Source organism: Neofelis nebulosa, chromosome 5, assembly GCF_028018385.1.
Source record: "Neofelis nebulosa isolate mNeoNeb1 chromosome 5, mNeoNeb1.pri, whole genome shotgun sequence".
NCBI classification, from domain to species: domain Eukaryota; kingdom Metazoa; phylum Chordata; class Mammalia; order Carnivora; family Felidae; genus Neofelis; species Neofelis nebulosa.
The window spans coordinates 127,559,851-127,574,319 of record NC_080786.1 but is presented as its reverse complement, the minus strand read 5'-3'; the positions used below and the strand labels follow the sequence as shown (position 1 = coordinate 127,574,319).

The 14,469-nt window shown below is 36.6% G+C and overlaps 1 protein-coding gene across 1 annotated transcript in view; it reads right to left on the bottom strand.

The window, feature by feature from the left end:
- ROBO1 (roundabout guidance receptor 1) overlaps nt 1-14,469 on the bottom strand; it is a 1,142,978-nt gene that overhangs the window by 34,620 nt on the left and 1,093,889 nt on the right. The window contains exons 21-24 of the mRNA XM_058731718.1: nt 13,336-13,378; nt 6,630-6,784; nt 3,469-3,804; nt 1,504-1,611 (exon numbers count right to left, since the gene is read on the bottom strand). Coding sequence (XP_058587701.1) covers nt 1,504-1,611; nt 3,469-3,804; nt 6,630-6,784; nt 13,336-13,378 — 642 coding nt within the window. The remainder of the gene's footprint in view (nt 1-1,503; nt 1,612-3,468; nt 3,805-6,629; nt 6,785-13,335; nt 13,379-14,469) is intronic.

Here is a 14,469-nt window from a genome sequence, read left to right as displayed (position 1 = left end):
TGGACTTGACCATAACCAGTGCCTTCCTCTTGATTTCTTGGCGAACATCTACTCTAGCTAGTCCGTCTGTCCTAAGATGCTAAAATTACAAATTTTTCCTACACGTCACTTGCTTGCCTCATTCTTTTCCCTAATTAACACTAAGTTATACATCTTTGTATCTTTTTACCAAATATTCACAGAATACAGTGAATAATAAATAGCAGCAGAAAACCAGGATCTAGATATCTAAGGTCTAAGCTGAAATATGGAGAAAGTCAATTTAAAATTAATAATATAGAATCATGTTTTTTCCCCCATTAAGATATGACTTTCTCTTTAAGTGGCTAAGAATTCAAAAATGAAATGGCATGAAATATCAAATATTAAAATATTTTCTATGGTTTTCCCAAGAGTAGATCCTTAAAACAGTTCCTGTTAATTCGGGGTTTATTTCCTTAAAGCAAAAATCCTTAGTGAGATTTTATTTGTTAAAAAAAAAAAATGAAACAACACATAGTAGAATAAGAGTAGCTCTAAAAAAGGGAAAGAGGTATTTCTATGCTCCTTTAATTCAAATAGGAATAGTTTCAATCAGTGACAAAATGCAGGTTTAAAGGTGTCAAATCGACATGGCTTAGTCAAGGGAAAATGATAAAATGCAAAGGTCATATTCATTTAACAAGAAGAGAAGAGACACTGGCTAAAAGCATCTAGCATCAACTCCAATCTGGGTATTGGGAGGTGATATTTCTACCCTCTCCTGGAGAAACATACGAGTCAAGATCAGTTGGTTTTGTTCTCATCATGGTGTGACTTGCCACATGTTAGTTCTATTAATGAGCCACCTTTAATTAGAAAAACAGGACTTAAGTACCAGCAGATTCCCATCTGCAATCCCTATCAGGCAAACAGCTGGCAAGCAGCTGCAACAGCATGAAGACCACAGGGAAGGGCTGCGTTGTGGCTTCCAAGGCACTTACACACTTCAGTTGGGAGATCGCTTTACGAGGCTTTGGAGCAAGAACTGAGGCATAGTAGAGAGATTATAAACTGAGGCAGGTTCCTATTGTCCCTAGATCTCATGCTATTGTCTCTTAGACTCGTGAATGTGCTCAAGTGTACTTGGATTTTATGTGCTTTATAGCCTGTTTCAAATGGTAACAAATTTAGCAGATTAACTGTATGTCCAATGCTTTTAGTTTTATCTCGGCCAAGGGCAAAAAAGAAGTTTCAACTGCCTTTCAAGTCTAGTCCATGCTTCTGGCTTTATAAAAGTTCATTAACAAGGACGAGAATAAGATCCTTAATCTTCATTACAAAATGTAACATATAATGGTTTAGTGAATGGACTGTCTCTCAAATTGCAGTGATAAGACCGATGCCTGAAAAATTTCAAATTATACAGAGTGATTAAACATGCCATATGTGTATATCAGTTGATTAGCATTCAATTTGTAATCCTGGAAGATATCATCTTTTTAAAAGGAGAGATTGCCTTTCTCTTTGGTTCTCCATACTTACCAGATGTACTACTGCCCCGGTCTGAACTGTTGTAAGATCCTCCTGTATTCTGGTCGTATGACTGGTTGTATGGGATAGTTGGAGGAATTGTGTCATTTGCTCGATAATCTAGACATTTCAGATGGAAAAAAAAACACTTTTACTTTCTCTTTGATGCCTTAGTCATTAACCAGCAATTAGGCTTTTAAGTTAATAAGTTGAGCATTTTCTAAGTTGTATGTAAGTCTAAAGGAGGAAAAGTCAAGAAAGATAGGCACGTTTCCTTTAAGATTTATAAAATACAGTTTCTTTGCGTCATCTCCTTTATATAAATCAGACTAAACACAGGTATGAACAAATCATGAGGGACAATTTCTTCTCTTTAAAGTATTTTCAAATCAGCTAAGGCAGAAATCAGAATTGCTTCACTTTTTAACTTTAAAAATGTTAACAACAAAATAATTTTAACCCTTAGAACTCAGGAAGATCCCATGTCTGCAAATCATTTAAAAAATGTAGAATTAAAAAAAAAACATGAAACCTGTCAGCAAGAGTATATCTAACAAAAAAAAAAAAAAACATATCCATGATAAGAAAACAAAGTATCCCAATCTGCCACAGGAATGCTTCTGCTTACTTAGGCAAAGGTAAAAATCCAAATGATAAATTTGCTACTGGAATGTACTGAGTCATAATCTGTCAGTTTAGTTGCATTCCAGGGTCTTTACTACAGTTGACATACCAAGTCTGTTACAAGCAGTATAAACAATAAAAAAGAGCTCTGAAATATTTGTTTAGAGGACTGTCAGAGCCTTCCAAAGTCCACAGTAAAGCCATATACTAAGGAAGAGTAATATAACAATAGCTGTAATTCCCACTGTACATGACAGGACTTCAGAAACTGTCTTCTCCACCTTTGTCAGTCTTTGTCATGATCTTGTACAAGAGTCTTAACAAATATTTACCGAACTGGATTTTTATGCCAATCAAGTGTTTTTCTTAAACTTAGAAAAAAGCTGGATGACTCTACCGTTAAAATATACAACACTGACTTGAACAAACAGAATGTTTCTCAAAGTTACCTTTTTGTAATCTCTGACTGTCATACATTTTATTTTTGAAGAAAATGGTCACAATGAAGGCTAAAGAAAATAAACCTGTGGCTCTAATTTTCTACAATAAAAGGTATCATTTACCTGGACACCTGTGCAAAATCGCCCTGATCTATTCATATTAGAGGATTTCTTTTTTTCCCTAGAGGTATAACTTTGCAAGTCATTGCTATTACAACAGTAGCCTATAGGACTAGAAAGAAATCAAATACATACCTCTTCCAACGCACACACATACTATAATAGAGAAACATCCCCCTCAGGCTATAAAATACTATTCTGCTGCTACCAGTTAACACAACATTTATCTTAGGTTCTATCCTGACAGACTTCAATCAAGTCAACCAAAAAAAAATGTAGGCTCTAAACCCATACAGTGCAGCAGTCTTAGTAACCACACGAGGTAGGAGAAATCCAACAAACTGAACGACTTCTCCAGCTCCAGCTTAATTTTTTTTTTCTTCAGTTGGATATAAAAATGCCATTCGTTTATATGACCATATAGAAGCAATTATCTTCCATTCTCCAGTGGAAAGAATGGGATAGTCTATTTATTTAAAATGTGAGGTATTGTGACGGTTGTACATCTGCCTTATGAATAAAAGATTGCGCCAAGCAATCCCTCACCTACGATTAAATTTGAATTAATCTCAAAACCATTTGAAAATAGTTATATATTATTATAAAATCAATTTTCCAAGGTTATTGTTGTGCTAATTAACTCTTTGACACTGGAAACTTTGAAGACAAAGACTTAAGGAACTGTGAGTAACAAAAGGAAGATTTCACTTGCTCGTCCCAGAGAAGTCTGGACATGTAGTGCTGAAGGGTTAAGGGGACCAAGAAAGAAAAGCATGGGAAGAAAGCTCTTCACCTTTGTTCAGTTTGTTTTGCTCCATGATGTTATATTGAACTGGTGCCACTTCCTGTTTCTGCTGTCCAGGTGGCTTCCAGTGCTTCTCGCTGGGGTCCCCACTGCCATTGTTCATGTTGTTGCTGAGGTTGGACTGGATGAGCTGGGTGGTGGCGTAAGGAGTGGGCTGCCCTGATGGATTGACAAAACGCCCATCCTTCAGATTTGGGCTATTGAAGGTTTTCATCTCATTGATTTTGTTACTAAGGTCCACATCACCATAAACAGTTGACTCAGGGAGCATCAGATTTGTTTGTTTGTTATCCAGTTGGTTGTTATAATTTGCTATACAATCAGCTATGTGCAACGGAGAGGAAAAGGAAAAAGTCATTCTGCATGGTTATTCGTTTTAAATTTCTTTGTAAGTAGCTTCGTGAGTCGCAATAAAATTGTTATGTAAAGTCAAAATGGACTTAAGATCAATAGAAAGGGCTAAGTATTCATATGTCCTTTCTAAAGAAGGCAATTAAAATCTGAGGAAATGAGAGAGGGCATTGAGAAATTCTATAGAGACAAAATAATGTTGAACTTTTGCTAGTGCTATGTAGTAAATGTTCATCCAATTTAAGATAGTTTTCTTTTAACAACCCCCGTAATAGGAATTCCACTTAAATGATATACACGTGAATATCTGTATGTGCCAAATTTATATTTTCTAGTCTGGAGTTACCTATCTGAAGGTACTAGTTAGTTGTTGAAGCAATAGAACAACACATGTATGTTGAGAATCCAAACAAAGGGGGGAAAAGAAACCACTCTGCCTACACAGCAAAGAACTTGAGATTTTAATATTTTATGAAGTAACTCTACTCAAAAAATATAAGGAAGAGAGGTAAAGGGATAGGTAAATAGTGTTTAGGATAGTTTTATTAGTTCTTCTCTTGGTCATATAGGGCAATCATTATCAAGGAAGGATGTTATATAATCATTTTTTCATGGTTTTATAATGACACCCCAAGAAGTATAAAATGACAGTAATGATGACGAAATGAAGCCTAGGTGACCAGGCTAATGTAATCAAAGAAAACCTGAAATAATATCTAATATGTCTGCTATTTCAATTTCCCTCTAATTTTCTTTGTTGAAATATTAGAAAATGAAATAATTGATACATATAGAAATATTTAAAGCCTACAGTTGAAAATATTAAAACAGCAGGAAGAACTAAAATCATAATTTAAAATTAAAACATTTTTTAAGCAAAAAAAGTTGTCAAGTTACAATGGTTAAAAATACCATTATTTAATTCATGTAATTCATAGCAGCACTAACATTAACAGCTCACCTTAAAGATTAACAATCACCTTAAAGATTCGTTTTCGGCTGGATAACTTGAGGATAAACTATCAAGGCTGCTACTAAAGATGTAAATGTAGGTATAATTTTAATAAAAATGTGCAACTTCTCTATAATACTCAACTCAACTACTCTGCATTTTAACAATAAATGATCCGGGAACTAGAATATTTGACTCACCTGGCCCTTAGTAATTCTAAATCTAATTTCTAGGTATAAAGTTTTATTGAACAGTGGTTAAGAAATATTATTAAAATCCATACAGTTTTGCCAATTTCATTTCTCTTCCCCAATCTTTCTAAATGAGTGTGATTCCATAGAATTCAATGAAATGATGGACATGTTCTATTCTGCATTGTTCAATATGGGAACCACTACACGCATGTGCCTACTGAATACTTGAAACGTGGCTGGTGCAAATGAGGAACTGAATTTTAAATTGCATTTTGTTCAATCTAAGTTTAAATAGCCAACTGGAACTAGAGGCTACCATACTGGCCAACACAGCTCTACATATTAATTTCAATGAGTATTGTCATCTTTTGTCTCCTAAAGGGCTGAGAACAGTCTTTCTTTTATTTGCAATCATGTGAGCACCTATCTGTACAGCTAGAATATGGGCCCTTGGAGAACAGGGACATGGTCACATGGATATGTCACGTCCATAGCCACATCCAATGGAGACTGTGGACTTGTTCTAAGGTTAAACATACAGACTGCTCTACGATTTGTTTTTTTTTATGGTACATGACATCTTCACTTACATGCCATCTTCTATATCCCTTTTTCTTAGTTCCATGGGTTATTTTACTTCTATACTCCTATCTTTTGATTCTGTATAATTATATTAGTATTTCCCATATTGTGAATTTTGAAGGTTTTCATTCGGTTTTGTTTTGTTTGTTTTTTTTTTTTTCGGGAAGAACTCCGTAATTTTCCATTTATTCCTTCAGATATTTCATACTCTATATCTATAATTTAATGTCATGTTTTAGCATGAAACCTTTGTGAATTTACTCGCATATTTCTGAACCAAAAACACACAGTATAAAGTAAATTTATGCATTCACACCTCCAAAAGATATATATTTCTCATATCTTCAGCATCTACTTCTATATGTTAAAAATCTGATTTGGAATTTCAGTTAAATTTCATTTAAAATTCTTTATTACTGTTGTACAGTTGCTATTATTTTTGTTACTGCTATTAACGACTTTAGTTCACTCTATGGGCGCCTGGGTGGCTCAGTTAAGCACCCAACTTCGGCTCAGGTCATGATCTCACAGTTTATGGGTTCAAGCCCTGCGTTGGGCTCTGGGCTGACAGCTCAGAGCCTGGAGCCTGCTTCAGATTCTGTGTCTATCTCTCCTTCTCCTCCCCTGCACATGCCTTTTCTCTCTGCCTCTCAAAAAATAAATAAACATTAAAAAAAAAAAGAATTTGGTTCACTTTAACTATACATTTATAAACATTTTGACCTGTTTTATTCCCCAAATCTTGAAAATAATTAACTATAATTGTAACTACATACATCCTCATAAAGATGAATGCTTCATACAATTTAATTTTCCCTCATTTGCTATCTACTCTAGGGTTTATATTCTCCATTCTCCCAGGCTTTCTGGGAAACCCTGGTGGACGGTGAAGTGTGGAGATAGAGGGATGAAGACAATGTACAGCCAGGGTAATTTGCTAGGTAATAATCAACATTTTATAAAAATGTGGATCAATTTTTCCTTTCCAATGTAGGAAGAGGGGAAGAAATCTATCTTCTTGTGGCCAGTTCTGGTGCTTATACATCTCGAGCGGTCTCTGCATCTCTAACCTGGGCGACTGTAGGTGGTCAGGTTGCTATCACTGTTACCATTGGCTGCAGTGCAGCAAGTGATGGAGCAGTCATTGTGACTGTTGCCAGTATTAGGCCATGTGTCGGCCAGCCATGGCTGTGTGGCAGGTTCACCGATGTTCAGAAGTCCTGGCCTGAAGGAAGAATATATACACATATAAGCACATGTTTTACAAATAGCAAATATCGTTTCCTATTCAAACTTCAAACAAAGTCTCCATCTCATCATTCTCACAAATAACTTGGTCAACTAGGCTGAATGATATTATCGTTCTTTTTATTTTACAGACAAGATAACTATAATGTGGTGTAATGTCCTGGGGTGTCCCTCAGTTAATATGGCTGTAACTTTGTAAACTGGCTCAATTGTGCTTCAGACTTAAGATACTGTACCATTTGCAATGCTCTCCTTTATTCACAGTGACTAGAAATCAAACATGGAAGCTAAAAATACAGATACATATATCTTTTAGTGTTTTAGCTGCTTAAAGAATATTATAGGTGAGGCAGTTTGCATTTCTTCCTTTCCCATTAAAAAATCATGATTCTTCTTACGACTTCATTAAAAAACGGAACAAACGCCTTTACTTAGACAACGGATCCCTCACAAGAAGCACATTTGCATAATTTTCTTCAAAACCATGTTTCAGAAACAGAGTTGGAGGCTCTGTGACATTTTGCAGAGAGCCTCCTCAATGTTTCAGTGCACAGTTCTGTAAGTTTGTCAAGAGTTTCTGATGGTGACAATGTAAAACGCCATAAATTCCTACATAAACAAAGGAACGCTACTGAATTAAATCTGGTAAAACAAAAAATGTCCACTAGAAGAAATAGTGTTCATGTCTTTTTTGGCACAACAGATGTTAATGCTCTTTCACTGTGCATCGGGAAAACTAAGCACAACAATGGTTATTAATGGGAGCCCTGTACCACTAGCATCAGAGATGTAGAGTTGAAGAACGCCCTTCCAGGGGCTCCTGGTTGGCTCAGTTGGTTACACGTCGGACTTCGGCTCACGTCACGATCTCAGGGTTCATGAGTTTGAGCCTCGCACCGGGCTTTTGCTGTCAGCACAGAACCCACTTCAGTTCCTCTGCCCCCTCTTCCCCCCACATAAAAATAAATAAATAAACTTAAAAAAAAAAGAATGGCATTCCTGATGTCCTTTTCCAACATTGACTCTGACTGATAACTCAGCAAAGAGGTGATGGTGCCTGGTGTGGGGTCAGATCCACCATAATTGGACTGGCAGTGAGATGCTGCAGACATTTTCTTCAGGGTTTCGTTTTCTTTGTTAAAATGACATCACCATGCATCTCATTTACCTGCGAAGCAAGAACCTGACACTTCACCCTCCATGGTTCCATGACACACAGGAACTGAGGAAACTTACTACGTACGTGATGGGTATTTGAAGAATAATTCACTCCAAATGAAGAACATGGATTTATCAGTTATACGTCTGTATACACATGTATGTGTGCATATGGGTATATGTATCTGTCATAAAAACGAATATTTGCTCTTTGTTTACAACGAGTGACATCTTGTTCTGAGTTCTTCACACATATCAACTCATTTAATTCTTAGAACTACCTAGTAGTTACTACTATTATCCAAATTTTACAGATGAGGAAACTCCTCAGACACAGGTTAAGGAACTTGTGTATGGCTTTGGGAATTGAGTGGGTGACAGGGCTGGGATCAAACCCAAGTACTCTGGCTCTAGAATCCACACTCAAATCCCAGATGCTATACACATACATAGTGGGGCATGCTGAAATTTCCCAAAGTCCTTAAACATTCATATAAAAGACTGAGTGGGGTAAATGTCTGCAGTCTTGAAATTCAAAATAACCGCTGTTAAAATTGAGCAAACATACTAGTAACATTGTTGATAAAAACGCTTTGAAGAGAAATTTTGCTGAGCTGTGGAAATTAAAAACATTTAAATGCAAGCTGTATCAAAGATATCTGGAGCCTTTGGAATAGTTGTTGGTTATAGAAATTCTGCATCTAGTCATCTTTAACTTTCCTTATTTTATTTTCTCTTGAACTTAAACCTTGTCACTATAGAAGTTATTAAAAATAAATTTCCGTATTTGACACTGTAGAGATATTATGGGTCTAGTGTATGGGTCAAGTGGAAATTTTTCAGCCGACTTCTATGTTTCAAAAGGAGTAGACAATATTTATGATTCCTCAGGAAAGTACTTTTAAAGTGAACGTTTTTATATCATCATAAACTGAAAGAACTTTCCATATGTATGGGTGACTTCCAACAGGAAGTAGGATTAGCAATTCACCTTCTGGCTTTGGTTTAACTTGTATTTAGAATAGTAATTATTTGGGGAAGAAGGTGAAGCATAGATTATTGACCCATAATGAATCTTAAAATGCCATGTGTATATTTCAGTGGGGTCTGAAAAAGTCAAGGTCATATGCCACTACTATGGTAAGGGTGTTAGGGTCTTTTTAAACTACAAATCTCATAGGCTATTTTTCTGCATTTAGGATGATCCAGTATATATGAGGCAGATGTAGCTGCCCAACAATAAGAAATTAAGCAGAAGCAAAACTCAGTTCTGGTTACAGCAATTAAAATGTGTCTACAATACATATTTTTACCTCATACTATTAGATGTATTTTCACACCAATAATCTGAAGTTTTGTTTATTTCTTCCTTGTCTTTTAAAAGACAGTATTATCAGGGAAGGGAAGACAGTAGGGCTCATAAAACCCAAACTTATCTTCCAGTTTATGTGAAGGGGATGAATTTGTGTCACAAAGAAAAAGAGGACATTGCATTTAAATAATTATGTAGCAACAGTTTTCATTTCCTCTGCTGCTCTTACGCCAGATACTCCAATCACTTCACTCAAACAAAACAAAACACAGCAACCTATTTAAGATCCTAAATCACAAAATAAAATACTAGAGGGTGCCAGGGCTGGAGAAAATGGTACGGGGGCCTCACAGTACACAAGTGTCTGTGGACTGTCTCCTCTTTCCTTTAATAGTCTGCCAGAGTTCTGAAGTGCTGGAAGGAGCAAGGGATAGGTTGAAGAGTGGCCAGTATTTTAGAAAGAAGCAAGGCCTGAGCTCTGCTTCTTTGTCACCTCCCACAGCAAGGAAATGGTTTATTGGCATTCTCTACCTGTTTGGCTTGATTTTCTTACTCATTTCTTCAGGATTTCTCGGGTGTTCCCATGTTTATGCTGTGGTTGGGATTTTAAGTAGGGTTTTTGGAAGAGGTGACTGGAATTTTTGAGGTAGGGAAAACAAATGAATTAGAACAGCTACTTAATAGTTCTATGGTCCTCTCCTGGATCATATCACAAGCCTTTGGCCCTTTTTAAGTTGGGAAGCCAGCCGTCTCTGCTTACCACAACCCTCTTTTTCCCTTTTCTGGGAAGAGCTCAATTCACAATTTTGTGAACTAGAAAAGATTTTCGGGGTCAACCTTCTCCTTTATTATAATTTCCGTTGCAATGACTCAGCTCTGCCATTGTGGTGGGAAAGCAGCCCTGGACAGTACATTAACAAATAAGTCTGGCCGTATTCCTATAGAACTCTATTTACAAAACAGGTGGCCGACTGGACTTGACCCAGGAGGCCTAATCTGCGGAACCCTGATATAAACAAAAGATCACTGCATTACCTTATGTTAGGTGCTTAACTGTGGTATCTGCACAGCACAAAAGTTCATGGAGAACACAGCAGGTGAAGCTCAGGAAACAGACATGGGAGGGCAACACATTCCAGGCTGATGAAATGAAGATATATAAGAGAATCTAACAGGGGCGAGTGGCAGGTGGGCTGACACTGGATTGTAGGGTGTGGCACTTAGACTTGGGAAACAGACCTGCAAAAACTAGACGTTGCTGGCTTCACGTGTTATGCTGAATTTGGACTTGATATTTTAGACATGGCGGGTTCTATTAAAAGCAGGATCTGGAACAACTTAGAGACATGATCAATACGCATTTCCAAATACCATTCTGGCTGCAATGGGCAAAGGAATAAACAGGAAGTAGTGATGATGAATATAGATGAAGGTAGGGCTGCTGGGAGCTTTTGAGACAGATTAGGCAGGGGAGAACAAGTGCTGGATGTGAAACAGCGTTGCGATAGTGAAGGGGGTAAAAAGTGGGCTCAACAAAGGCAATGATGGATGCAGAAGAAAGGACGATTTGACATTATGATTTGGGTGGGGCATCTGGGTGGCTCAGTGGGTTAAGCGTTGGACTCTTAATTTTGGCTCAGGTCATGGTATCTCAGTTCATGAGTTCCAGTCTCGCATGGGCTCTGAGCTGACAATGTGGAGCCTGCTTGGGATTCTCTCTCTCTGTCTTTCTGCCCTTCCCCGTCTCGTGCTCTCTCTCTCTCAAAAGTAAATAAATAAACATCTAAAAAAGAAACTTTAACTTAGGTATCATGAACCGAATGAGGTGGGAGGGTCAGAACAGGGTCACAGAGTCTGAGATGCCTGAGGGAAACCAGTGTTTAAGGTATGGACGTGAGAGGAGACAGTGCAGGAGTTTGGATCGCTGCCCCTTCTCTTCCCACACGGAATCGTAGAACACAGATATACATGTGCACCCACTGCAACTCCCCCTCCCCCTCCACATACATACTCTGGCTAGGAAATGAGACTTCTTCCTAAAGTACCTCTGATTCCTCTTCTGCTCTATCTATTTGTTCCAAAGCACTTACCAACTGCTGATACTGTAGTTGACTTTTTTAATCTTTATTATTTATCTTCTATCTCCCATACTTAATGTAAAGTTCATAAGAACAGGAATTTTTATTGACTTGCTCGCTGATGCATCCCAACCAACTAGAACGGTGCCTGTCATGTGGTAGACATTCAATAAATACGTTCGATGAATAAATACATTTAAAATTGTGTCTGTAGCTATCATTTTGAGCATGGATTCTAAGATCTTTATTTATCTGTTGCCTCTGTAATATTCCAGCATCTTTTGTCATTTCTTTTTCTATTTTACTTTTAAAATATTTGGTATCTGAAATACAGGAGTTTCACTGTTATCCTATTTTTAAATTTAAAAGGTTACTTCTGTATGGTAATACAGCAAGCTTTCCAAATGGACAGTTAGTTCAGTTTGTTAATTTTCAGTTGATAGCTTGTAATTTTTCAGTCCTGCCATAGAAACTTGCTATTTGTAACTATGGATTCCTTCCATTAGTTCCTGTTTGATAACTTGCTCTATCTAGGTTGTAAATCCATTTAGAACAATGACCAGCAATATTTTACGTGTGGGCGCGTGTGTGTGTGTGTGTGGGTGTGTGTGTGACAGAGAGAGAGAGAGAGAGAGAGAGAGAGAGAGAGACAGTCTGTACATGTGCCCATGTACAGAAGCTAGTGCAGTAACTTTGTATGCTACGGTTAAGATAAAAGCGAAAGTCTACAGTCATGAACATACACATGTAGAGAGCTGGTTCTATAATCAGGCCGTCCAGATTTACCCACGAGAGAATGTTGTGATGCCCAGAGGCTGTTTCATGACTATCTGGGCTACAATTTAGATGGAATTCTCCTGGATGCAAAACCAGGCTCTGGTTTAATTCCTGAATCAAGTGAATTTCTTCCTTATGAAGACCTCCTAGCTTTCAATCTCTCAGGGACTGGCTTTGTTTCACAGGAATGAAAACAGCAAGCTAGCACGGGTCCCTGGGAAGAAAAGGTTAGCACTCGATACCCAAATTTGTGCAGCACTGGTTAAAGGTGATCAACGTTTTTTAAAAAATAATTCTTTGTCATATACTAAATTCAGTAATTTTGTTCAGATGGTATGCTTCTTGGAGTATTTTACTCGTTTTTGTCTTTTCCAATTCCATCCACAACATCCAACTGTGCAAAGCCGAACACCCAGTAAGTTCATTCAATTTGAATTATAAAATGGTTTTGGTTGGAAGATTTTTGTTCTTACACTTTAAGCTAGATGTTGCTGGTTTGGGGAAAAAAAAATCATCTTATTATAGAAAATGCAGAAGCGTGGCTCACATACATATACCTTTTTTCAGCTCTTTTAAGCTGCCTGTCATATCAATTTCTGATTTCTCTGTGAATATATTAAAGTTCACTGAATAATAATTACAAAAAATCATAAATATAGGATTGAGGTTAATTTTAATTAGAGGGAAAAAATCTCTGTATTAACAAGCTACCCAGATTTCTTCTTTTATCTCAACATATTTTCCTGCAACTCGAGAGCTGAACTATGTTGAATTCACAACAACAACAAACAAACCTAACCTACAACAACTTATGAGCAAATGCTGTGTTCAGCAGGTTTTCAAATGCACACTTTCTCTTTGATAGTAACTGTTAACTAGCTATATTTCTTAATCTTCATAAATGCCATTGCTTAATTACTTTAACTCCTTTTAATCATTCGCTAAATCAGCAAGTTTGTCTTTCCCGGTTAACGTGCGCCCTCTGGTGTCCATTCACTGAGATGCAACAGCTCCAATCAACTGCTTTTGTATACAAACCAGCTCGGTTCCACAAGCACAGCGGAATGGCGTATTTCTAAAAGATTTGAACAAATTTCATCCTCAACTTCAACCTTTTATGCAAAGAAAGTGATGTGATTGAGGGGGCCAAGATGAGATACCTGGAATTTCCCTTAGGATCTACAAAACAAGCAGGATAGTTACCTCCCTCCACTGCTTACAGCTTCACCGCCTCTCTGATAAGTTACTAGAATATTACAAAAAAAAAAAAAAAAAAAAAAAAAAGAGAGAGAGAGAGAGAAAGAAACAATTAATAGACAGGTTTATGCTTAAATATCAAAAGCTATCACATCCATGAGCATCTTTCTTAAAATGGAATATTTTCTCCCTTTCTACTTAGAAGCATTAGAAAAACCATCACAGAAAGTAGATTTCTGATTCAACTAGTATTTTTTAAGATTGTATAACATTAAATATGTTACTCTTATTTTCTTAATGTGCCAATAAAGTTAAGAACTAAGTAAAAGCAAACTTCAGTGCACTCTTATTAAATATAACTATTATGCATTGCTACATTCCTATTCCCATAGTTTTCTACTTTAAATTATTAGATCGTATGATTTCATGATTATATATATATACATATATATATGTATATATATATATGTATATATACACACGTATACACACACACACACACACACATATATGTATATATATATATATACACACGTATATATATATAAACATATAAATACATATTTGGAATCTTAAATTTGGGGGAAAAAATGACTAGGCTATTTTCCCAGAAGAAGTACCAGAAAGACAAAGATAAATGTTCAAATAAACCTTCTCTCTCTCTACACACAAAGATATATGTCAAGTTGTGGCAGTTAACTAATACGACCTATTTTTTCTTGTGGCTTGTAGAACCCCTTCCCATTACATTTTCATCAGACATGTGTACATATAGTGAAACTATATTTTAATGTTCTTGGAAGCATTCTCAGTCTAATGAATTATGGGTATAAAAATTTAGCAATAACAAATACAGATTTGCACAGTTAGGCAAGAGGTTAAGAAGATTAGCTTTTCTGTAAATACAGACACATTTTCTAAGAAGAAACATGTTTCTAAAAGCTGCCAAATTCTGCTACTTAGAAGAACTCCAAACGGGGAGTGTGTTAAGGAGAGATAACTGCTTCCAGTGATTACTTTAAATGGATTAAAACCGAGGAGGCAAGACTACAGGTACATCTTTTACTAAAAGGTGATGTGAAAGAAGAGGACCCACTTTGAAAGAAATAGAATAGAACAAAATATTAGGATTCTGACTTC